The 25,871-nt window shown below is 53.4% G+C and overlaps 1 protein-coding gene and 1 long non-coding RNA gene across 3 annotated transcripts; one reads left to right on the top strand and one right to left on the bottom strand.

Moving 5' to 3' along the window:
* On the top strand, positions 1-21,048 carry ANO8 (anoctamin 8). Of its 2 annotated transcripts, none has more exons than XM_074305397.1 (18): positions 1-272; positions 8,839-8,949; positions 9,138-9,270; positions 9,852-9,990; positions 10,087-10,183; positions 11,716-11,832; positions 12,233-12,360; positions 12,797-12,958; positions 13,453-13,605; positions 13,848-13,974; positions 14,555-14,610; positions 15,136-15,210; positions 16,110-16,907; positions 17,258-17,449; positions 17,673-17,804; positions 18,021-18,131; positions 18,440-19,079; positions 20,228-21,048. In XM_074305397.1, exons 1-18 carry the CDS (start codon positions 161-163, stop codon positions 20,602-20,604), a joined length of 3,660 nt encoding a protein of 1,219 aa, XP_074161498.1. In that variant the 5' UTR covers positions 1-160; the 3' UTR covers positions 20,605-21,048. The 2 variants fall into 2 exon arrangements, with proteins under 2 accessions (XP_074161498.1, XP_074161508.1); XM_074305407.1 differs by lacking the exon at positions 1-272 and adding an exon at positions 4,249-4,843.
* On the bottom strand, positions 3,748-8,797 carry LOC141563824 (uncharacterized). The gene is made up of 2 exons (XR_012488522.1): positions 5,427-8,797; positions 3,748-4,255 (listed from the first exon to the last, which is right to left on the bottom strand). It is a non-coding gene; the product is annotated as an uncharacterized LOC141563824 (long non-coding RNA).
* Positions 21,049-25,871: the final 4,823 nt, after the last annotated feature.

Here is a 25,871-nt window from a genome sequence, read left to right on the forward strand (position 1 = left end):
CGGCGGCGGCAGCTCCAGCGGCTTCAGCAGCGGCGGCTCCTTCCTTTGTCTTCCGCTAGCCCGGGCGGCGGATCCAGCCCCATGCCCCTGCGGCCGCCCCGGCTGGGCTGCGCCCCCCGCGGCCCCTGAGCCCTCCCTCTCCGGACCGCCCGCCGCCACCATGCCAGACACGGCGGGGCCCGGGGCCGGCGGCCCGGCGGAGGGCGAGCGCGGCAAGCGGCCCCCCCCGGAGGGCGAGCCCGCGGCGGCGGCTGCGGGGGCCGGAGTCCTGGGTAAGGCGGCCCGGGACTGAGCGGAGCGGGCGGGGTGGGAGCGAGGGGCCGGGGCTGCGAGGGGAGGGGCGGGGCGGGCCCGGGGCACTGCAGCGCTGCGGACGCCCCCCCACCCTGGGCAGGCGGGCTGCAGTGGGGTGGGATGGGGGCATGCGAGGCTCCGGGCACTCTAAGGCCCGGGCGCTGCGGGGCAGTGCAGGGCGGCCAGCCCGGCCTCCCCATCAGTCCCCGCTGCCCCGCAGATGTGCGGGCCAACTCCTGCCCCATCCCCCGAAGTGGGACGCTGGCCGAAGGCCCTTAGAGCCCCTTTAGCCAGAGTCCCCGGTCTCCTCCTGCTCTGCAGTCCCGGTGACCTCAGATCAAGGTGAGGGGCCTTTAGGGGGCCTCAGTAAGGGCAGGGGGGGGCTCTGCCTGGGGACCAGGCAATCTTGGTGGCCTCCCAAAGCCAGGAGCACTTACCCAGGCGGGACACAGACAGGCTCAGGAAGCCGTTCCAGGAGTGCAGCTCCGGGCCGGGCTGCCAGAGCCTCTCCGTTCCCCCAGGCCTTTGAGCCCCAAACCCTCCTTGTCCTTGCTGGGCCCACTCACTGCTCCTGCCTCACCCACCTCGGGCTGCTGTCACCCAGAGCTGGGGTCTAATGGGGCCAAGGTCACCAGCTGAAGCCTCCCTTACAAACCCATCTCTTCTGTTTCCTGACCCCAATGAAACCCTGGAGCCCAGATCCAAACTCAGCACCCAGATTGCCTCTGACTTCAGAGCAAGTCCCAAACCCAGACCAGGAATGTCTTAGCATATAGCCCCAAACTGAGCCCTGAGCCCCAGAAGTAGGGAGCCTTGAGTAGTACAAGAGGCAATGTTTACTGCTCCTGGGAGCACGGCTGTGTGTTACAGGCCACAGACACTGTGTGTGTGTGTGTGTGTGTGTGTGTGTGTGTGTGTGTGTGTGTGTGTGTGTGTGTGTGTTTTGGAACAATCCTGTGCCCCAAGGCTGGACTGTCGTATAAAACAGGTGAAGCATCCTGGACAGCGCCTTCAGAGATTCCAAAGGTGGCAGGCACACACCTACTGGCGCCCCACCAGCTTACTCACACACGTGTATTTGGGCAGCAGCCCACACGCCCAGGACTGTTTGCAGAGCCCTGGCCCAGATCTGTAGCTAGGTTACCTGCCCAGGTACACAGGTATGCAATGCTTTCTGCAGCCTGCCCTTCTTCTTAGGCGCCTCTGATGTGGGTCAGCTTCTGGGGACACCAGCTCCCACTGGAACCATTCCACCGTTGCTTTCAGCTCAGGACTCCCAACTCTTCAAATGTGCTGATCTCTTGTCTCCATCCTGAGGCTGGAAGGCCCGGCTCATGAACTTCCCTCTGAGTCTCCTTAGCCCCTTAGCCCTTGCTGCCCCCACCCCAATTGATCTAAAAGAAAACTTCCAGGGTCCAGCCTAGATGGTGCTCAAAGTTTCCAACCGAATCCTTAATTTAAATTCCTTAGTCCCAATGTGTTATTTTACCCTCTCCAGGCCTAGAATTTGTCTTCAGATCTCCCCTTTAGAGATTTGGAGATGGGCCGCCTAGGTTTTCTAGATTTGAATCCATTGGTCCATTTTGTAATCCCAGGTTCACTCTCAACGAATCAAAAAGCTCCATAATTACTACTGGATTTGGGGCTTCCTTCTTACTCAGGACCTGCTTAGACCTTTCCCAAAGGTAGATTAGAAAACATCTTCAGTTGGTGTTCCCTTCTCTTTGGACCTAGGAGAAGGAATCCCAGGCCTGAATTCTATCAGTGTAGGGAATTCCTGGGGTGAAAACATCTACCAAGTCAGGATAGTTGCTACTGTTCTTTAATTTATAGTCTTAGAGAATGGCCAAGGATAACTTAGCCTCTATGTGTCAGGGAAGAACTTGAGCCCAGGTTGGACTCCAAGGCTAGCTTTGGATCCTGGTTCATTTCAATACCTACGTTTTTCCTATTGTCTCAAAAAATAATAAGTTGGGCTCATTTAACTTGATAGCTGGGTGACTTTCCTTCCTCCATTCACAATTGACTGTACTTTTCCTAATCATCAGGCTTGTTTCACCCAGATTTGCAGATGGGGCCCAGCCTGGATCCTTCCCAGCTGTGTGAGCTTCTGTCACACTCTGCAGGTTCTCTGCAGACAAGGTAGTTACACTCGAAGGTTTATATGGCCCATCCTGGATCTGTGACATTTTTATATACAGCTGGACATCCTCTCGCCTGTAATTACAGACTCGATAAACACCCACAGGTACCCGAGTATACACACATGCCCCTGTCCTCACCCCCAGCAGTGATGAAATCATTCTTGGCAGCTTCACATGCTGGGCATCCACCCAGGAGCATACATACATAGATATACTGGGGCCAGAGCTGTGGGATTATGTAATATGGTCAACTCTGGACTGTCTTCATCATGACTTGACCTGAAGGAGAAGCATCAAATGGGGAGGGGGAAGAATCATTTGAAGGAACAGATAATCCCAAACCATTTTCATTTGGCTTTGAAATACATGTCTCTGAGTATTTTCTGCCAGGACTGAGAAACTGAGGAGACTGCTTGAGTTACTTTGAGCAATAGAACCGATTTGTCAGGAACAGGAGATGGAGTCTGGTGGACAGCTTGGCCTGGCATTGAGCAGCTACTGAGTGAAATGGAAGGGAAGGAACCGAGGATTACCTGGGATTTAGGAGACTTGGTTCTATACCTAACCTTGGCTGTAACTTGTTAAATGGTCCCTAAACTTCCTCATTTTTAAATGTGGTAAAGTTTGGACCAAGTAGTCTCTAAGGTCCTTTCCAGTTCTGACTTCCTGTGTTCTAAAGGCCTACCAGCTCTGATAATCTATTCTAAGGAACCTCCCAGCTCTGACACTATCTGGTCTAAGGACTCTTCCAGTTCTGACAGTCTGTGTTCTAAGGGCCTCCCAGCTCTAACACTTTCTGTTCTAAAACCTCTCCCAGTTCTCACACTTTATGTTCTAGATTCCCATCTAACTTTGGAAAAATTTGTCTATTCACCAAATACCACAGGGTGTGCCCAAATGAAATTATTCTTACTTCAATCATCTGATGCTCAGTTATATTCCTTGGATTCTAAGTAAGAGTAGTTACTGCCTAGTAATAATTTCATTTGATCTTTTGAATAAGATGTCATGCACTTAAGGAGTGATTCCATAACTTTTTTCCTCATCTTTCTACGTATCTACTTTTTCCCTCCAAAAAGGCCCTCAGGTCCTTGAGTTTGCTTGGATGAGCAATAAGAACAACTCTTGAGGAGTTTGCTTTCTCTTCTATACAGTTGCCCTAATATGCACGTTCGGAGTCTTATCTAAAGTGACAGAAATGTTCTGTGCAAATGTTCAAACCCTTGAGTGTGTGAGCTTCTGGAATGTGCTGTCTTCATTTTAATCTTTGAAATTACTTTTGCAATTAAAAATACAATACAAAAAAAGAAAGAATGAACTGACATTTTATTCTCTGTACTAAAGACTCTGATATTCTATGTTCTCAGTTCTATTTTGACTCTGACATTCTATGCCCCTGTATTCTATGGTTCTTTCCAACTCTGACAGTCTAATCTGTACGTTTTAAGGTTCTTTCTAGCTCCAACATATTTTCCTTAATGTTCTAAGGTTCCATCCAGCACTGCTTAGTGATTTCCACATTTAATTCAAATTCAGAATTCTGATTTGCTAGCCTTGGCATTGTGTAAAGTAGTCTGCCCACGTGTCCCCACACAAGGATATTCCCAGGTCTTGCTTGTCTAGGCATTCTGGTTCTCCAACAGGCCTGTCTTTCTTTTCCACTCTGGCTGGATGGCTGCATCATTCCCTGCCCCTGTTTTGTCCTGCTTAGCCTCCCCCAAGAGAGCACAGGATGTGCCAGGGAGCATGGGCGCTGATAGTTCTGGTCCTGTTGGCTTGGGGAGAGACTGACTGCCTTTGTCTCCAGGGTAGGGTGCCTAAAATATGACATAGTAGAAAAAAGAAATAGATTTGTTGTCAGAGGAGCTGAGGTCACATCCTGGCTGAGCTACTAACTCCTCATTTGATCTTGAGTGAATAAATCACTTTCTGGCTGGGTGCCTCAGTTTCTCTATCTGTCAGGTAAGGGACTGGACTTAATGCTTTTTGAGATCTCTTCCATTCTTTAAATGCTCTGATCTAAGGAGTCAGGAAGTCTGAGCCTTTGCCAGGTTCAGAGCAAACCTTCAGTTACTCTTGTGGAATGACCCATGGTCCCTTTGGTGGGCATGGGGATGTCAGGACAGGTGTATGTGGAAGGGTTAAGGTCTTGCCTCTCAAATGTGAAAAAACCAGAATCTTCCTTGAGCTACGAGAACCAGGGAAGCCTGTTTGCTCAGGAACTGCAAGAGTTAAGTGAGACACACGTGTGCACACACAGAGACTTACCCACACTGAGCTAGGGAGAACCGGAAACCCTTTGAGTCAGATTGGGGTGGGGGTGGGGGAAAGAGCCAAGCAAGATCCCCATACAGAAGATGGCTCGGTTTCCTGGTCTCCTAGTCCTTGCATGAAGTCATTTTGATGCAAGTTGGGGAAACTTGTCACTGAACTTGGGTCTGGTCCTAATCTTTTCAGTCCTAGGGCATTCGCGTCTCCATAGAGACAAGCTCCCCGTTCCCTATCCCCCTTTAGGCTTCAGGGCCTGGTTGCTGGCGCTTGTGGGAGGCTGAGGCTTATGGCAGCCCAGGCAAGGGCTCTAGGACGGGTAACTGGCTAAGCTTGGAAGAGAATTGGGGTGAAGGGAGGGAGGTGACGGGAGTCAAAGAAGCCCCGAGAAGTCTGGGAACTCCTAAGGATCGTTAGTTTGGATGTGGGTAGACTGGCAAAGCCTTTGTCCCTCCGTGCCTTCTCCCCAGCCTCCAAGGGCAATAGGAGCTTGTGGCAGGGGACTCGATGCTTAGTTGACTTACTCCCATTGTGACACTTCCTTTTCCCACCATCCTCAAGCTAAACTGTGAGCATCTAGATCTGATGACCAATAAGTCATTTATCTCCCCCTTCTCCCCTTCCCCCAGTATAATAGAAATATCCCCAAATATGATAGAAAAAGCTTTGGAATTGGAATCAAAAAACATTGTTGCAAATCCTGCTTCTGCTCTTTATTACCTTGGACAAGTGACTCCCTCTCTCTGGCCCTCAGTTTGCCCAGATGTAAAGTAAGATGCTTGGATTAATCTCCAAGGTCTCTTCCAGCAGTAATCTTCAATAGAATCTTTGATGGAGAAATTTCAGCCATCCCTGCCATTGTAGGTTAATATTTTTTGGCTTTTATTTCCATTTCAGCTTCTTTCTTTAAAAAAAAATGTCTCTTTTTACTGTTTACATGGACAGATTTTGTTTTAGTTACCATTTGGGTACAACAAATAGTTCCTAACAAATTTGCAAACAGCCTTTCCCTGCAAGCACAAAGTCGATTCCCCCAGTTTTTGTCAATTACCATTTTTTACAGTCAGGGAACTTGGGTACCATATTGCCATGGATGTGTGACATAATTTTACTTGCTTGTATTTATATTATAATAAGTCATTTTCTATAGAGAGGCAGTGTGGTGTAGTGAATAGAGAAGAAGGTGGGATCTTGGGATTTGAAAACCTGTGTTCATATCCTACATCCAACCCCATATACTTACTGTATGAGAGAACAAGCTATTAAACTCTCAGAGCCCCCAAGGGTAATTTGGGGCAATAAAAAAGCCCTGAATTTGAAGTCAGAGGACATAGATTCAAATCCTGATTCTGCTATTTACTACCATGTAATCTTGGCTAATTCCCTTTACTAGGACTCAGTTTCCTCATCAATAAAATAAAGGAGTTGGCTCTTGGAGGCCCCTTCTCACTGTAAATCTAAGATCCTAGAAAGTTACAGCCTAATGGCAATTTGTATCAAATTTGAGTTTGAGGCAATCTCAAACCGTTATCAGGCCTGGCTAAAAAGAATCATGGTTTATTCTGTGGTGGGAAATATTTTTGAAGAGGTCAGTATGGCTGAGTGGAAAGTTGCAAGGTTGGCTCCATTTTCTATCTTAGCACTTTTTAGATCTGTGACTATGGACACATTCCTGACTGTTAAATAGAGGCAATAATCTTTGTATTGTACTTTATATTATACTACACAGGGCTTCACATTTATATGTCTCTTGTAAAATTCATTCATCTCATGAGTATTTTTTAAAAGATCTGCTATATATGAAGCACTGTAAAAAGATCTGAATAGCCTGGTGGATAGAAAGTTGAACCTTGCAAGGAAATACTGAATTAAAATTTGCTCTTACTAGATGTGTGACTTTGAGCAAATCATTTAATTTTGGCTTGTCATGGTTTTCTATTTTGTAAAATGAGGAGAATAATAGAACCCGCCTTGACAGGTTGTTGTGAGGTTAAAATGAAATAATATTTGTGAAGTGCTTTGCAAAACCTCAGTTGCTATACAGATGCAAGCTATTATTAGTATTATTACTGTGTTGAATATGCAAATACAAAAAATGCAGTAATCCCTGCTCTCAAGTTTGTATGAATATAGGTACATATATGCCTAATGAATACTGTAATATGCAAAGTAAATATTTGCATTTATTTTGGGAGAGAGGGTTCTAATTTGGTGAGATGAGGAGGGGCTTTGCGTAGAATATGATTGAGCTTCATATTGTAAGAAGTTAGGGATTCAATGAAACAGAAGCGAGGAGGGATGGCAGACAGCCAGTACAAAGGCACAGAGGTGAGAGAACCACCTCGATTGAGAAACAGAAGACTAATTTACTTGGCCCATACAGTACAGTGAGAATGGGGGGCATGTATAATGAAACTATAAAGATAGATTGAGGCCAAGTTTTGGCCTTTAAGAATCAAATCTTTTAAGAATTTTTTTTTAAATCTTTTAAGAATCAAAGTTTCTAGCTGATCCTAGAGATAATAAGGAATCATTGGAGTTAATATTGAATAGGGGAGTGACATCAGATTTATGCTTAAAGATCACTTTGGCAGCAAGATACTGGTAACAGCAAGTAGGCCAGTTTGGCTGGAACACAGAGTACATGAAGGGAAATAATGTGCAGTATGTCTGGAAAAGTTGGCTGGAATCAGATGATGAAGGGCATTAAATACCAAATGGAGAAGTTAGTATTTTATCTTAAAAGGCAAGAGGAGTCATTGAGGAGTCTTAAGAAAGGGGAGTGACAAGATCAGATCTGTGCTTTACGAATATCATTAGCTGTGGGGATGGATGGGAGAAGAAGGAAGATAAAGGCAGGGGAACCAATTAGGAGACTGTTGCAATAGTCCAAGCAAGAGAGGATGAAAACTTGGCCACATAAGAGGCAGGATTAGATGTTAGAGAGGTTTGGGGGGCAGGGTTCAATTTCAATTGACATTACTTGGCACTTGATTGACATGGGGAAGGGGAGGAATGAGAGAATGAAAATTAAAAGTGGCTTCAGTGTTCTGGATCCAGGAGACTAGAAAGATGGCAGTGCCCTCGGAAATAGGGAATTGAGGAATAGGAGAGGGCTTGAAAGAGATTCGCAAAAGTAGAATATCAAAGGAACTAATGAACAAAAAGTAACAAAGCAAGGATCCAGTAGGTGCAGATCTCAAACTATTACAAAAGAATTTAGAACTGGTTTAATTTTTTTTTAAATTAGTGGAACAAACTAGATGAGCAAAACAGAGTCAAAAACAAAGGAAGTAAGTAATCCAAAAATGGTAAATGTTGAAAACTATCTTTGCAAATATTTTGAAAAATAAAAAGCTATTATAAAAAATAAAATAAATTAGAAGGCAAAAACAAAACAAAACAAAATACCACTTTGTAAATAGTAGTGGTTAGTTTTGGTAGGACCTCACTTTTTTTTTTTAAATACATTTAAGTATGGGGTGTATTGGCTAGAGTGATGAGTTCAAATGCAGTCTCAGCCACTTAAGAGATATGTGACCCTGCGCAAACTATTTAACCCTGTTTCCTCATCTGTAAAATGAGCTGGAGAAGGAAATGTCAAACCACTCCAGTACCTCTGCCAAGAGAACCCCCAAGTTGGACAAGCCTGAAAACAACTAAACAACAAGATGTTAGATTACAACTCTAAGCTGGAAGGGGCTTCTGAGGCTATCTTCCTCATTTTTTTTCATCCTTTTTTTTAATAAGGAGAAATAAGGCCCAGAAAAGGACCTTACCCCCATTCCCTCTATCTTCCCCAAAGTCCTCAGAGGTTGATAGTACAATGATTATTATCTCTATTTTACAAAGAAGCAAATTAAAACTCAGAGAGGGGACAGCTAGATGGCTTAGTGGGGTTTGCCCTGAAATCAGGAGGATCTGAGTTCAAATCCAGCCTCAGACACTTAACTTAGTAGTTGTGTGACCCTAATCACTTACCCCCAATTACTGGAGTAAAAAAATAAAATAAAATAAACTTAAGAGAGCTGCAGGATCACAAGGATCCGAACCAAGATCTGAATCCAGGTTTCCTGTCCCCACGCCCGGGGCTCCTTGGGTCTCACGGTCCCTTTTCTTTCTCTTTTCCCAGACAAGCTGTTTGGGAAGCGGCTGCTGCAGGCAGGACGATATATCATGTCCCACAAATCCTGGATGAAGACGGTGCCCACGGAGAACTGCGATGTCCTCATGACCTTCCCAGGTACCCCAGATGTCCACCTGCCCAGGTCCTAACTATCCCTGCCCCTAACTCTTGGGAAGGCTGCTTTCTCCGGGAGGGAGAGAGGGCCCGGACCCTGCTGGTGCTGGGGAGGAGGGGAGGAGGAGGGCTCTGAGGACCCTCCGAGAGACAACCAGGAACCCAGCCTGCTTCCTCTGCCCCACTGTCAGACACTACTGACGACCACACTCTGCTGTGGCTTCTGAATCACATCCGCGTGGGTATCCCGGAGCTCATAGTGCAAGTCCGGCACCACCGGCACACGCGGACCTACGGCTTCTTTCTCACGGCCACCTATGAGAGGCATGTTCAGACCCTGGGCCTCCCAGGAGCCCCCACTCCGGCCCAGCCCCAGCCCGGCTTCCCCTCCCCAGCTCTGGGGCTCTCCTCCAAGCATCCCGCTCCCTCCCCCCAGGAGGCCTCCTCCTCCTCCTCCTCCTCCTCCTCCTCCTCCTCCTCCTCCTCCTCCTCCTCCTCCTCCTCCTCCTCATCCAGCCCCCTCCAGCTCTGGATTCCCTCCCCATCCATCTTCTCTCCCCCCTCGGTTCTGCGCTCCCTCTTTGTGGGTTCTTCCCCTCCCCCAGCTCTGAGCCCCTTCCCCATCCATCTCCTCCCTCCACCTCTGGGACCCCTCCCTGTGCCTGTCCCGCCCCCAGCTGTGAAGCTGATCCCCAAGCATCTTCCCACCCCGGTCCTGGGCCCCTCCCCGTTCAACTCCAGCCCCAGGTTCCTCCTCATCCTCCCCCAGCTCCCCCACAAGTCCCTGGGCTCGGGTCCCTCCGCTCCCCTCCTCCAAGCCCCACGCCCTCAGAGGCTCCGTTGGGGGAGGGAATGTAAGGGCGGGTTGCGTCCCCCCTGTGGTGACCCCCGCCCCCTCCCCCCAGCCTGCTCCGTGGGGCCGATGAGCTGGGGCTGCGGAAGGCCGTGAAGGCCGAGTTCGGCGGCGGCACTCGGAGCTTCTCTTGCGAGGAGGACTTCATCTACGAGAACGTGGAGAGCGAGCTGCGCTTCTTCACCTCCCAGGTGCGCCGACCCTCGGGCCCCACACCCAACGAGGGGAGGGGGGAGGGCTCCCTGATGAAGACCAGAGACGCTCCATCCTCCCATCCTTCCCCGCAGGAGCGGCAGAGCATCATCCGCTTCTGGCTGGAGAACCTGCGGGCCAAGGCCGGGGAAGCGCTGCACAACGTGCGCTTCTTGGAGGACCAGCCCATCAGTGAGTCTGGCGGGCGGCAGGGCGGGGCCAGTCAATCTGAGACCCGGTGGGGGCGGGGCCAAGAGGACCTACCTCTCCCGAGGGAGCCGGAGAAGAAGGGCCTCTTGGGAAGGCCCCCCACCTGTCCATCAGTCTATCAGTCCCTCCCCTACGGTGGGGACAGGTGGAGGGCGGAGCCATGAGAACTGCCACATGACGGGGTGTCGTCAGATCTGGGTTTGGGGGAGGGGCCTAGGGAGAAGCCCTCCCTAAAGAGGTGCGTTCCAGGGGACGAAGTTGTGTGTGTGGGGGGGTGCCAACATTGGGTCAGAAGACCTGGATTCTCTTCTGAAGTCTTTCCTCACTTCTGTCATCTTGCTTGGACAAGCCACCTCCTCTGCTGTCCTCAGTTTGCTCATCCATAAAATAGGCAAATTATCCCTTCCCACCCCCTCACCAGGTATTATGACTGGGAAAACACCTTAGTGCGGGCAAAGTTATTATATATCATAATTATGGTAACCACTAATGAATCATTATTTTTGCTCTGATCAGAATTATCACTAATTGCCGAAAGTATTCTCAGAACATAATTATATTGACAATTAACATAATTTGACAATCATAAATATAGCCATCATCATCATAATATAGGGATCAGGCAGGACTCGGGGCCTCTTTGTCTCTCCCCTCCTCTTTAACCACCCTCGTGAGTGCGCACACACATCCTCTGACAAGACTGTATTTCTCATTTTAAAAATTATTTCAGGTCCCGCCCACACGTAAGTACACATATATAGGTCAGGAAATTGTAGGATGTAGAGCTGGAAGGCCCCTGGGGCTTAGAATGTCAGAGCAGAGAGAAATCTTAGGGAACATCTAGTCCAAACCTTTCATTTTACAGATGAGGAAACTGAGGCTTGAGACGCTTAAATGACAGAGAGTAAGCAGAAAAAGGGATTCCAAGCCACACACACGTGCTCACAACGCATGCATACTACCCTATTTTGAGGCAGAACCCTGAGAATCTTGTTCTCCCAGGGTATCTCCAGGCTTGGGAAATGGGTTGCAGAGGTGTGAATTGTGTTTGTAGCTTGAAAGTTAGGGGCCTTTCAAGGGCAAGTGCTCCAACAAAGGTCTGTGAATTCCCTGTGTCGCTGTCTGTGGTGCTGAATGAGGAAAGGGAAGGCTCTGTCCTCTGGAGAAAGCCTTGAATGATGGGGGAATGTCTTGGGGGGGGGGGGGCAGGAAGTGATTGATAGCATAGAGATTATCCAACTAAAACCGCAGCCTGGTCATAGCTATATGGGACAACTGAGTCTTCTAGTGAAGGGGAAGGCTCTACTGGACTCAGGGCCCACTTCTTTTCCTTTCTTCCTCACCCCAGTCTCATTTTTATCCTCACCACCACTCAAAGATAAAGGGACTACTTTTCCCATTTAGAAAAACCAGAAAATAGGGCTCAGGGCAAGGAGGGGACTTATCAAAGTCACGGACAAAAATGGTTACTGTCAACAACTAGGTTTGACAAGTCTCCATCCCTCCTTCCCCAGTCCCAGAGTTGGCTGCCCGTGGGATCATCCAGCAGGTGTTCCCGGTACATGAGCAGCGAATTCTTAACCGGCTCATGAAGTCCTGGGTGCAGGCTGTATGCGAGAACCAGCCTCTGGGTAAGGTGGGGACTTGCAACCTCCCCTTCCCACTGTGGTCTTTGGCCCTCCTGCTTTGGTCTTAATGGTCAGCCATTCCCTCTCCATGTAGAAGAAAGCACGGTCCCTCTCTCTGTTTCATTTGGACGGGTCCCTGCCTAGTTTTAACTTCCTCTCCTTGCTCGGGGCTTGCACATGGACTGAAGAAGACCTGATCTCAACTCTTTTCCCATGCCACAAGAAGCTTTCTCCTTCTACTATACAGATGTAGCCCCTCCTCTTCCTTGTCCAGCTGCACTGTTCCCCCCAGTCACTAGCCCCTTCCTCCAGTCCCAAAGGGAGATCCTGAGAAGGGGAAGGGGGGATGGCTTAGTTCTTATCATCTGGCCCCAAGCCAAAAGCCTGCTTCTTTGGATCCCAGATGAGATTTGTGACTACTTTGGCGTGAAGATTGCTATGTATTTTGCCTGGCTGGGTTTCTATACCTCTGCCATGGTCTACCCAGCTGTGTTTGGTTCTGTGCTCTACACCTTCACCGAGGCTGACCAGGTGAGCCTTCCCTTGGGAAGACATGGAGGTCCCAGATTACACCCAGGGAGATTTACCCAGAAGTCACAGAGATGTGGAGGCACGAGTCCCAAAAGAGATATGATGCTTGGGCGATGGAAAGAGCTAAGGAGATTCAGTGAGACTTGGGGAGGGAGACATGTCAAGACCTTGGAAGACCTGGGAAGCCTTTGGGCCTTGGGACAATGTCAAAAGTCCGAAGGCTGGGGGAGCCAGGTTATTACAGAAAGATGATGCAATGTAGAGAGAACGCACGGGTAGGAAAGGGCAGAGGAAGACCCACTCTGGCTTAACGCAGAACCTGGCACTTTAATATTTATTGGGTGGGATTGGCTCTGAAATTAGAGACACCAGTTGCTAGGTCTGGGATGTTCCTGCCTTGTCCTTTTTCCTTCATTGTCCCTCTGGATTCCCCCAGACCAGCCGGGACATCTGCTGTGTAATCTTTGCCATCTTCAATGTGATCTGGTCTACACTGTTTCTGGAGGAATGGAAGCGCCGTGGGGCTGAGTTTGCCTATAAGTGGGGGACCCTGGACACCCCTGGAGAAGCCATTGAGGAGCCCCGGCCCCAGTTCAGGGTGAGCTCCTCAGTCTCTTTATCCCCTTCTCCTGGGATCAAAAGCCTCCCCTGAGATCCAGAGCCCATCCTAGGCACTTGAAGGTGGGGACTCTGGAGATTAGATCTCATGTGCCCTGGGAGCACAGTGCACATGAGGCTGACTCTGAAGTCACACTGAAGGGATGGGAGCAATGGTGAGGCTGCCTGGAGGAGATGCTGGACACGGGCAGGACAAGGGTGTTCCAGGCTCCACCCCAGGACCAGGACTCCTCCAGCATGGCATGGTGGGAGAGGCAGGGATTGTCCCTCCCCCGGGTCTCAGGTTCCTCGAGGAAAATGAAGTGACCTTTCTCTGTGGTCTCTAAAGGCTGTTTCTCTAAAGGGGTTAAGGCTGAATAGCAGAGGGCCCCGAATACCGGTTGACTTTGTCCTCAGAAGCAGGGTTCCCTTGGGAGTTATGGAAGGTACTGAGCAGGCGGGCAGTGCTGGTCTCAATCACGCCTCCTTCTCCAGGGTGTCCGGCGGATCAGTCCCGTGACCAACGCCGAGGAGTTTTATTATCCGCCTTGGAAGCGACTCCTCTTCCAGCTGCTGGTCAGCCTGCCAGTATGTGCCACCTGCCTCATCGGGGGTTTCCTGCTCATGCTGGGCTGCTTCCAGCTGCAGGTCAGACACCTTTCTGCCTCCTCCTCCCCCGGATCTTGGCCCACCTCAGCCCTGGGCTGAGTGCAGACCCTCCACCCTAAACCGCACCCAGGATCCCGGCCCCAGGCTGCTGCTAGGACCACTGAACCTAGCCCCGGACTGTAGCCAGGCCTAGCAGTGTCTAGGATCCCAGCTACAAGCAGCCCGAGCCCGTCCCTGCCCTCAGTGCTCTGACTTGGTCCTCTTCCTTCCCTGCCTGGCAGGAGCTGGTGCTCAGTGTGAAGGGGCTGCCACGCCTTGTCCGCTTCCTGCCCAAGATCGGCCTGGCCCTCTTGGTCAGCGCCTGCGCCGAGGCCTACAAGAAGCTTGCCTACTGGCTTAATGATATGGGTATGCAAGGGACCCCACCCTGCCCAGAGAGACAACCCCGGCCTCTAGCCCCTTGGGCATCTCGGGCTGGCAGGGAGAGGGAGGAGAGGATGGGGGCGCTGTCCGCCAGTGGAAGGACCAGGGAAGGACATTAAGGAAGGACGGGCCTTCTGTTGGCCAGAGTTGTCTTTACTTGGCCCTTTAGTGTTCTCTGTGCTTAAAACCTCGGGGGGTTCACAGCCCAGACCAGTCCATGAGACTTGGCCCAGAACCCACCCCAAACAGAAGGCCCAGAGAGGCCTGGGAAGGCTGCCCCCAGGATCCTGGGCCTCCAGAACCTCGCCCCTGCTTGGTTTCAGAGATCTCAATCTTCCTGCCCAAGCCACTGATCGCTGCAGCCCGAGACCCTGGTCTCTCCATGGCCACCGGCCGCCTGGCAGCCTCTTAGCTGCAGATGTCCTCATCAGGGCTTTAGGCAGCAAGTGTTGCCCCCCTATTCTCACAGCTCAAGTATCCTACCTCGGACTGTGTTAATGTGGGGAGGGGGAGCGCATGTCCCCGTAGGGACCATCCAAGACCCCACCCCCCTCTCCTTTGGCAGAGAACTACCGCCTTCAGAGTGCCTATGAGAAACACCTCATCGTCAAGATCGTCTTGGTGAGTGAGGGGTTTGTGCCCCTGAGGTCGTGCTCCAAAATCGGGAATTTCCCCAAGAGCATTCTGAGCCCAAAGTCTCGGTTCCCACGTAATCCATGGAGTCGGCCACTGCCCCCAAACTGGAACCCCAGCACAGAGGCCCAGTGCTCCGGACACCCTGCTGGGTTTTGTCTCTGGGCCCTGTAGCAAGGCGAAGGTTCAGTTCTGTGATCCCAGGCGCTCAGTGCCTGCTTCGTTGTGGGGGAGACGGGGGAGGGAGAGCCGGCCATTTAAATCTGAAGTCCAGTTTCTATTGACCAGAGGGGCTGGAGTCAGTTGGGAAGGACTTCCCAGAGGGACAGAATGAGGAGAACCCGGGGAGGATATTCTAGCCTGAGGGAAGAGGAGTGAGCCTAGCGCCCTTGAGGTTGGCAGGGGACCTCAGCTCAGCTGGGGTAGGATGTCCTTGCTTCCCTCAAGGTCCTGGGCTTCCCAGACTCGGCCCAGCCCCTCAGCCCCCTCTCTCCCACCTACCCTCCACCCCAGTTCCAGTTTGTAAACTCGTACCTGAGTCTTTTCTACATCGGTTTCTACCTCAAGGACATGGAGAGGCTGAAAGAGGTAAGAGGCCCCCATGACCGTGGCCTGAACTTTGGGCCTTTTGGCTCCCAATTGGGCTCCAGCCCCCGGCCCTTCTCCCCTTCTCCCCGTCCCCCCAAGCCTCTCTCTGGCACATGGAACAAGGGAGCTGGGAGCCAGGGCATCCCCTGAGCTGGCCCTGCAGCCACACCCTCCAGTCCTCCATCACCCCCTCCCTTCTCCATCTCCCCCTCTCCTTGTTTCCTCGTCACTCTTCTCCCTCTCCCAGTGACTTCCTGAGCCCCTCCTCTCCTCTCTGCCTGTCTCTCTGTCTGTCTCTGTCTGTTCTGCCATCCGTCCTGTCCCTGTGTCCGTCCCTCCACAGCTCCTGCTCATCCTCTCTCTCTCCCAAAGCCTGGAGCGCCAGCTCCGAGCGGCTGTCGTCCCCTACGCTGCCCTCCGTCTCCAGCTCCTCCTCTTCTCCTTCCAGGGTCTCCTGGCTCTGGCCAAGGCCAGAGTACGGGCTGGCGTAGGTGGGGTCATGCGGAGGGTGTGGCCAGCAAGGCCAGCGAAGGGGCGGAGTGTGGGGCTGGGAGGAGGGGGAGGGGCAAAGTGCTGACCAGGTGTCTGCAGCTTGGGGATCCTGAGGCCAGGCCCTTGGGGGGGAGGGGTTGGTGGGGTTTCCTAAACTAATTTTTCCACTTAACCCTCCGGGGGAAAGGAGGAGCACCCTTAGAACCTAAACCATCAAGAGCTCAGATCATCCACTCCAACACGTTTGGGGAAACTGAGGCTCGCAACAGGCCAGTCCCATAGGGCATTGAGGGAGGGTGGCCTGATGACCACACTAGTGACCCCTCAATAGGGTGCTCCCCTTCCCCTCATCACCTGTCCCCTCCTCCTCCCCCAGCCCCTCCCAACGCCGCCTCTTTCTCCCCCAGATGTTAGCCACCCTGCTTATCACCCGTCAGTTCCTGCAGAATATCCGGGAGGTCCTTCAGCCCCACCTGTACCGCCGGCTGACCAGCGGGGACCTGAGCGCCCACACCCTCTGGGAGTTCTCCAAGACGTTCCTGCAGCTGCTCACTCACAGGCCTCCCGTCCCCGAGGCCCGGCCCCGAGAGCCCCTGGCAGGGCCGCCCGAGCCCAGGGCCCAAGAGGGCAGTGGCAGTGGGGGCCGCAAGTGCCTCAATGGGGGCTGTGGGGTCCCAGAGGAAGAGGAGGAGGAGCGGCGGAGGCGGGCTGGGGAAGGAGGGGAAGAGGTGGGCGGTGGTGGGGGCGGAGAGGAGGAGGAAGAGGAGGAGGACGAGGAGGATGAAGAGGAGGATGAGGAGGAAGAAAGCCTTTTGGACTGCAGCCTAAAGCTGAGGAAGGTGAGCTTTGCCGAGCGGGCCGAGCGGCAGCGACGGGCAGGCCCCACGGGTCCCGAGAACTTCCTGGAAGAGGGCAGCCCGACTATGGTGGACAAAGGCCTGGACCCGGCGGCCGTGTTTGCCTTGTGTGAGGATGAAGAGGATGCCGAGGAGCCTTCGGACAGTCCGGGCCGGGAGCCCCCGGAAGCCCTTGGGGGCCCGCGTGGGGAGCGAGCGGGCGGGGAGGGTGACGAGGCTGAAGGCCCGGGCCCCGGGGAGGACAAGCGGCGAAAGCACAACCGCACGTCCTGGATCGACCCCCCGGAGGAAGATTATTCTCCCCAGCTGACCCAGGCCGAGCTGGAGAGCTGCATGAAGAAATACGAGGTGAGCCCTGCGGAAGGGGTCCCAGCCTCGGCCCCTGAGGGCGTCAGGGGGCCTCCTGAGAGAGGGGGATGGGCAGAGGGCCCGACCGCTGGTTCTGGGACAGGCCAGTCTTCTCTGATCCTGGCTCCTCTGCAAAAGGAGACACAGCGCACAGAGCTGGCCCCGAGTCGGGAGGACTCCTCTTCCCCAGCTCTAATGTGGCTTCAGAGCGACTTCCCCTGCGGCCTCAGTTTCCCCCTCTATCAAATCAGCCGGAGAAGTAAAAGGCAGGCCCTTCCCCCACCCCTGAGGACATTCCGGGTTCTTAATGGATTCCTGGGCGGCAGCAGCGGGGTCTCTGTCCCCCCCAGGACCCCTTCCAGGACTACCAGGAGATGTTTGTACAGTTCGGCTACGTGGTGCTCTTCTCCTCCGCCTTCCCCCTGGCTGCCCTCTGCGCCCTCATCAATAACCTCATCGAGATCCGCAGTGATGCCTTCAAGCTGTGCACGGGCCTGCAGCGGCCTTTTGGGCAGCGGGTTGATAGCATCGGGCAGTGGCAGGTGATACACACGGGCAGAGCCCGCCGTCAGGCCCGGAAGGACACCCATCGCTAGGCCCGGCCAAGGAGCTGGGAGGAGGGAGGGGCCCTGGGGTTGAAGTTTACCCTTTTCTGACACACGTGGGAACGGGGAGAAGGGCCCCACTCAATAGGAGGGGGTTCCCCAGGGGGATGAAAGCCGGGGGGGGGGGGTGACACTTCTGCCCATCCGCTTGACCCCACAGAAGGTGATGGAGGCCATGGGCATCCTGGCCATTGTGGTGAACTGCTACCTGATTGGTCAGTGTGGACAGCTTCAGCGCCTCTTCCCGTGGCTGAGCCCAGAGGCCGCCATCATCTCCGTCGTGGTGCTGGAGGTACAGATTGGCCAGGCCCGGCCTCTGAGGGCCCCCGGGCATGAGCAGTGCTGACTCCCTCCCGGAGACAGGAGTGGGGGAGGGGACTTCACCCTGCCCCAGCGCGGCCCAGGCCAGCTTCCTTTCCCTGCGGCCTCGGAGGCCCAGCCACTGGCATGTCGGGGAGGGTCCTGGAGCCCCCTCACTCACATCTGTCTCTCCCCTTCCGGGCCACAGCACTTTGCCCTGTTTCTGAAGTACCTCATCCAGGCGGCCATCCCCGACATCCCTGCCTGGGTAGCCGAGGAGATGGCTAAGCTGGAGCACCAGCGGCGAGAGGCCTTCAAGGTGAGTGCGTGTCCTGCTGGCCCCCAGGGTGCAGCTGGGCTGTGCCCTCTCCGACCCCTATACTCAGCCCCCTGATGTTGGTCTCTTCCAATGCCCGGCTTTCTCTCATCCATTCCCTTGTATGAGGCTGTTTGCATTCCTCCAGTGTCTGTTGCTCTGGTGCCCTTTCTCCCAGCCTGCCATCCTCCCCACTCCCACTTCCTTGCCGGCTTGCCTCTCTCCCTTCCCCAAGTGCCGGCTTGCCCCCCCCCACACACTCTTGGGACCTCCTGTGCCCGGCCAACCCCTAACACCCTCCCCCTCCCCAGAAACATGAGCGCCAGGCTCAGCACCACTACCAGCAGCAGCAGCGGCGACGGCGGGAGGAGGAGGAGCGGCAAAGGCACGCGGAGCACCACGCCCGACGGGAACGTGAGGCTGGGCGTGAGGAAGGCCGGGCCGAGGGCAGCGGGGCAGAGCTTGCCCCTGAGAAGGCACCGGCCAAGGCCAAGGGGGGACCCGGCCCCGACAGGCCCAAGAGGCCGGGCTCCCTGCTAGCCCCCAACAATGTCATGAAACTCAAGCACATGATCCCCCTCCAGGGGAAGTTTCTGTCCTCATCCTCTTCGTCATCCTCCTCCTCTGCAGGGGGTGCCGGCCCAGCCACCCGCCAGCCTCAGGCCCCCTCCCCCACAGGGGAAAACCGCCTGCCCGCCTTCCTCAGCTTTAAGTTTCTCAAGTCACCGGAGGCCAAACGAGACCAGGAGCGCAGCCACTCGCCTCCCAAGCCCTTCCACGCCGGCAAGCTCTTCCCCTTTGGGGGCCGGGCAGAGTCCGCGGCCACAGCTAACGGGGCCGGCGGGGGGCAGGCGCGGCCCGACAGTGCTCCTGGCAAGGCCCAGCGTCCCGGGCTGGTGGACGAGGCCGGTGGGGAGGAGCCGGAGGCCCGTGCAGAGGACGAAGGCTCAGGTCATAAGCTTTAACGTGGGGTGGGGGGGGGGGACCTAGGGGACACCCGGGTCCCAGTTACCAGAGAATTGAGGGGCGTATGCAAGGACAAAAGGGGCCTGGCTGGGGAGGGGGAAAGCCATAGGTTCCCTCCACTGCATCTGCCCCTGGAGTTGAGAGGGTATGGGGAGCTAGGGGCTCCCCCTGGTCCCCTTGGGTAGGGGCAGCTCCAAGGCCCCCCAGGAAGGCACTCTGTGCTAGAAGCTATCAGGTTTCAGAGACAGCAGGGGTGGTCTGGATAGCCCCCCCATTTCCTGCCCTGCCCTCCTAGGACAGGCCACCCCCGCATGGCTGACCTGCCACCTCCATGGCCTTCCCTCCCCCTGCCTCTATGCAAACCCCAGTGCCCTCAGCCTTCGCGGGCTGGCCCAGGGACCAGTCCTCTGGGAGGAGACCTTAATCAGGGAGAAGGGGCGAGTCGGGAGTGGTCAGTCACCAACCGGTCTGAGACCAGGAGCAGGGCGGGGGGCTGGGTCCCCAGGCTCCAGAGACCCCAGCTGCAGCCCCAGCTGTTCTGGAGAGGCTCAGCCCAGCCAGGCCACGGGCACAGCAGGAGTTTCTCATCAGTGCTTTTTGGCTTGGCGCTCCTGCTTCCTCCTACCCAGCCCGGCAAAGCCTCAGTCAGAGGGAGAAGCGGGTATCGGGCGACACCGTGGGAGTCCTCCCTTCCCTGGCCCCCCAGTCTGGGAGGGGTAAGGGGCTCCGAGACATGGGGCTGGACCCAATGAGCTTCCCCTGCCTCTCCTCTCCCCCCTGAGCCATTGTCTAGAAGCAATAAAGCCTTCCTTGGGGGTAAGGGTGGGCCCCAAACCTACCCCGGCCCAGCTTCTCTGTGCTTGGTGCCAACCCGGGGCACAGGGCTGTGGGCAGTACTGGGTGAGGGTGGGACCAGGTTAGACCTTTAATGGTTCACAGAGGGGAGAAGTAGCAAGAGAATCCCCTAAGGAACAACCTCCACTCCTGACCCCAGATTGGGGAATGCCACTTTGTGCCCAGGGGTAGCTTGTCTGAGCCAGTGTGAAGCAGGGGCAGTGCCAGCCAGGCCCTAGTCCTTTTGGTCTAGCCGCCAAGGGCACTGCACTGGAACTGCCCCCTCTCCCCTTCCGCAGGGACAGCGCAGCCAGCTTCTGGCGTCCCCTCCCGCGTCCATCGCCGGAGCCCTGCACCACCGCGCTGCTCCTGCCCACCGTCACCCAATACGCCCCCGCCCACGGGCTGCTGGCAATGGGAGGGCCCCTGGAGTTGTGGGGGAGAAGGGAGTGCCGCTCGAGGAGAGGGCCACGGAGCCGAGTGCCCCCCCTGCGCCCGGGCCCCAGGGAGTCCCGCCTGGGTCCCTGTCCCCCTCCCTGCAGCCCCAGCTCAGGGTGGTGACAGGTTCTCCAGCCCCCCGCTCCCGGGGCCCTGCCCTCTGCCCCCAGCTGACAGCCCTAGCCCTAGCCCCAGCCCCAGCCCCCAAGCCATCTGCTGGCCAGCTGGGTGGCACTAGGCAGCCCCCTCTTCCCCACTACTTCACCCTCCCCTCCTGGAGCCCTGGGCTTTCCTTCATTCACATATGCAATATGAGTTATTAACGCAAGGAGCTGAGGCTGAGCATGACCAGTGAGGGCCGGCCTGTCCTCCCCAGGCCAGGGGGGAGCAGAATGGGGGAAGATGGATCTGGCTGCTGCAAGCCAGCCTAGCCTGGCCCAGCAAGTGGACTGGGGGGGTCAGGACCCACCCATCCCAGGATGTTTATTCCCCAGCCACTCCCCAGGGCTCTGAGGGTTGGCCACTATTAAGAGGCGAAGAGGAAAAGGCAAGTTTTTTGCCGTCTTCTTTCTTTCAATCCGGAAGGAAATACCTAATGGGGATTATTTTGATTTCTTCTTAATTTATTTTGTCATATTTTTGTAAACTTTGCAGAAATGCAATAAAACTATATTTCAACAAACCTGTCTGGTGGGGAAATACTAAATGGAGTGATGACTCCCAAGGTACTTTCACCTCGAATACCCAGCTCTCCCCTCATTCTCACCCTCAGACCAAGAATCCCTTCATTCCACCTCCAACACCGCACCCTCCACCAGCTGCCATTTCTTCATGGCTCAGCCCCGATCGTTCAAAAATCCAAGGGTCTGGGATCAGGGAACGGGCCCTGAAAGCCCGAGCCATGGATTATGATCTGGTCTCTCCTCCATCCTCACCATGAGGCCAGCCTGGATGACTGGGCAAATGCTTCAGGTTTCCATCCATAAAACAGCTCCCTTCCCCCATCCCCTAATTTCTTTTGGCCCTGCCCTGCTTCCTTTCTGGCTTCTGGACCCTGGGTAGTCTGGCCCCAGGCCCAGGATCCTGAGAGGCCCCTAGAAGTCTCCATTAATAGAGGAATCACATTTCTGCTCTGTGGGCATCAGGGTGGGAATGGGATATCATGGGGGGGGGGGGGGGGGAAGGAAGGGCTCACACCTAAAGCTGCACGACTCAAGTCCTCCCCTTGACTTTCTCCACCCTAAAGCCTGTCTAGGCTGTTTCTGGGAAGGACAGAGAAGGAAGACATTCTTTTATTGTCTATTAGTCCCCAAAGACAAGAAAAGGTTTGAGAAGCTATAGTGAGTGGGAACCTTTGGAGCTATCTGATCCCGGTGAGTTTTCCCATGGGGGCAAATGTTGAGGCAGAACCTGGACCTCACTTGACAATGGATGGGTTGTCAGGCTGGCTGGTGGCTTAGGTCACTTTTAAGTGCAGGGCTCGGAGGCACCTGGGCAGGTTAAAGCGGCGCAATGGCCCTCAGTGTGATCGACCTGCTGCAGAATGAAACCACAGGCCCCGGCAGGAAGCTGGAAGCCCCTGCTGGGATCTGGGCCTCCTCAAGTCAGAAAAAAACAAGCCCAGACCAGGCAGGACAGAACACCAAGTACCCACCCCTTTGAGGGAGGTGGCAGTCAGGTGGGAGCCAAGGCGGCCGGAGGCCAGAGACGGGAAGGGCAGGCCGGCAGAAGCCAGGCTCAGACTATATGAAGCACCTAGCACGGTGCACAGCATTGGGTACAAAAAGCAAAACCAAGCCTGCACTGACCATCCCTGCCCTAGAGAAGCTTACATTCTAGCCAGTGACACAAACGAAAGTTAACTTTCTGGTTCGGATAGTCTCTGTTCAATTTAATTCAACAAACATTTATTGCCTACAGTATTACCATGTGCAAGAACCGGTGGTTCGAGACCACTGGGGAGACAGAAAGCGGAAAACAACTCCTGCCCTCAAGGAGCTTACATTCTCCTGGCACAGATACAAAGAAAAGCAAGATAACAGGAAGATGGAGCCCACAGCCACTTGGGGGGAGGGGGAGAGAGAAAAGCAGAAGCAGGGAAGGTCTGCTGGGGGAGGCACCTGAGAAGGGCCTGGAGGAAAGCTAAGGAGCCTAAGGGCAAGGAGGTGAAGTACTAAGTTCTAGGTAGGTGTGTCCAGTCTGCACCAAGGCACGGAGGCAGAGATGAGCCAATGTGGCAGGAATGTAAATCGCATGATGGGGGAGAATGGGAAGTCTCCCCAACCCCAGCACTGATTTCCCATATTCTAAAGGCCCTCCTAATTCTGACATGTTGCATTCTAAGTCCCCCCCGCCCCCTGCCAAACCCTCACTATGACATTCCAGGTTCTAAGGATCCTGTATTCTAAGGCCCCAAACACCCACCCCTATCCCTGACATTCTGTGTTCTAAGGACCCTCCCACCTCTGATATTCCATGTTCTAAGGGTCCTCCCAGCTGATCTTCTAAGCTATGTATTTTTCCAGGAAAGACATTCTGTTCTTTATTATGAGGCCCCTGCCACCTACATTCTACGTCCTGTTTTTGCAGCTGAGGGAATCAGACTAAGAGTGGGCAGAGGTTACACATGAGCTGCCTTCCCATTAAAAGACCTGGTGAACAGCCTAAGAATACCTACTATTATCTCAGGAAATCTCAGCAGCCAGTCAAGTCTATAACAGGAATCCCAAAAGTTCCCTGGGCAACTTACTGGCCAAAGAACTATCTAGAGATGCACAAGGATTAACTAAAGCTTCTGTTATCTTTGTGGGGTCCAGGCTGGAGTTTTAGGAAAAAACAAGTGGCAAGGAAGAATCTGCTTTTAGGCTCTCAGAAACTTATTGGGACGAATTCCTATCCACAATGAACCCACCAACCACCTTTTCCATTAGATGGCAGGGAGCCAGGAGCAGTGGGGGTACTATGCAAAGAGGTCTGGGCTCCTGTGGGACTAAGAACAAGCCCTTCCCCTCCCCTGGGTCTGTTTCCCCTTTTATAAAATTAAATGATGAGATCTCCAAGCACTGGACCAGCTCTAGGATTTGAACACAGAGGACCTGCACTTGAACGCCACACTGGATTCTGCAGGACAAACACAGGCTGGTCCTATGAAGCAGTCAGGGCAGGAGTTCAGACACCTAGACCACCAGAAGGCCACTTACTGGTCCCTTCCCCTGCAGCTAGCCATCTCCCTCTTTCTTCACCACTCACTGGCAATCTCAAAAACCAGAGTGGATGGTGTATCACAAATCCCACAAATATAAGATGTAGATGATGGAACCCTCAGTGCCTCTGGAACCTACTGGGATTGGCTAAGTAAAAGTTCTTCTATGTAACTTTCAAGAGGTTCCTAAGAGAAAAACCAAGGCTCACATCAAGTGTGGAAGGAACAGCCAGCTCGGGCCTGCCTGGGACAACAAAGGCTCCAGTGCACCTGGGTCCAGTGATCATTCAAGTCTCCAAGACTCTTTCCCAAGTCTCTCTCCCCCCACCCCTCAAATTGGGGAGGTTTCCTTAACTCCTGCTTAGGAGTCTTATTTGGGAAGCCAAGTAAGGCACCCCAAATAAAAAGTGGGGCCGCTTGTAAGGCATGGCCCAAGCCTCCCTGCATGAGATCTGAGGGACAGCCATGGGCTAGATGTCTACTGGGAAGGGCAGTGGATTTGGAGTCAGACACTGGGCTTCAATCCTGCCCTTGCCTGGGTGATCTTAGGGAAATCCCCATAGCTCTCTGAGCCCAAGTTTATTCATTTATAAATCAGCAACATCATCTTGAAAGACAAGACTTCCATTCCCATCTTCCTAGAGAGCTATTGTATGGAAACTAATTTGTAGATTTTAAGGCATTAACAGAAATAAGAGAGTACTGTTAATAGAACTGCTCAGATTTGAGGGAAGATCTCAAAGGATTTCCAAGAGAAACAACCATGGAGCATTTGTGAAAGTATTCTCCCACAGGTTCCCTAAACAGATTGTCTGTCCCCAATCCCACAAGGAAGAAGAAATAAACTGAATGTGAGGTTTGCCAAGTGTTCTTCTCAGTCTAGACTCATGTAACAACCCAGCAGAATGGAAAGATCACTGTTCAAGAGTCAGAAGACATGAGTTCGTATCCTGTACATGTCCTATGATATGTATGTGAGGCAACAGACAAATCCCTTCCTCTCTTGGGTGTCAGTGCCTTGGCTGCCAAAGGAATATATTGAGACCAGATGATTTCATTTACTTGCAGCTCTCGATTCCACATCATTCTAAAACTGAGGAAGGAGGAGAGAAGAGGGAAGGGGGATCACTTAGTCTAGCAGCCCCTTCAGAGTTTTGACTGAAGACATGGCAGTGGCCCAGGTGACCAAAGCTGGTCATTCTCCTCCAAGAAAAGCAGAGACCCTTTGGGCCAGCTCAGGCAGGATCCACCTGGCAACAGAGAGAGGGCAAGGCCTCCAGGCTGCCAAACTATCTGTCAGGACACACCACAGTGACTCCATCCTGCACCATAGCTGGGATGTAACAAAATCCAAGAATTCTTGCCCAGAAGTTCTTCAAGCACCAAGTGACTCAGAAGGAATCCTTCCGAGGTGCACCTGAAAAGGCACAGAAGGGTGCTATCTCTCTCAGGGCTGAGATCCCAGCAAATAGGGAACAACTTGGGGTAAAAATCTGAAGCAATCTCAGGGTTGGAACAAATTCAGGGTCTTCCAGCTTTGCCTTCTAAGGAGGTAAAAAAGTAAGTTGAGATGCTTACCCCCCCACTCCTCTCCATCCCCAAGCTTGCAGGAAGGCTGAATGCTTTCAAAGTTGCCTCCAAACTCATCACATAAGGGAGAGACTCTCATTCCTGCCAGCAGGCTTAAGATGAGCTTGCTCAGGGAGTCCCATTCCCATCTACAGCGCTGCAGGAAACAGCTCTATTCCCTCCAAACAGTAACACTCAGGATTCACTATCCTTTCCATTATCTGGGGTTTCAAAACAACCAAACCAGTCCCAAGAGGAGGTGATGAAAGGGAGAGGAGATGAGTATTTCAATCCCAGTCCAAGTTGAGTCTGCACATTCGCAGACCCCATACTTCTGGCTTCCATGGCATCTGCTCCTGGCTAAGAGACCCCTGGACTCATTTTTCTCCAATTATCCACAGATCCGGATGGTTTGGCTCCAGCTGTGAGACAAGAGTCCTTCTGATGGCACCACTATCACTTTAAGCATTTCTACTGTCCTCCCTATAACCCATTACAGGGGATAGGGGCAGGCAGAAGACTGGAGGTTGTCCCCAGGGCAGTGACACAGTTTGGAAGGCAAGTCCCAGTTTCGTTGAGAACCAGAGAGCCAGTTCTTTTCCCGGCTGCAATGTGACAAGGCAGATCACCATCATCCCCAACCTGTTTTCCTGAGCCAGAGTGACAAACACCTGATCAGTAGGGTTGACCTAGGCTGCTCAGAACCTGCTGGGAAACTGGTTCTTCTGTTAATT

Source organism: Sminthopsis crassicaudata, chromosome 1, assembly GCF_048593235.1.
Source record: "Sminthopsis crassicaudata isolate SCR6 chromosome 1, ASM4859323v1, whole genome shotgun sequence".
NCBI classification, from domain to species: Eukaryota; Metazoa; Chordata; class Mammalia; order Dasyuromorphia; family Dasyuridae; genus Sminthopsis; species Sminthopsis crassicaudata.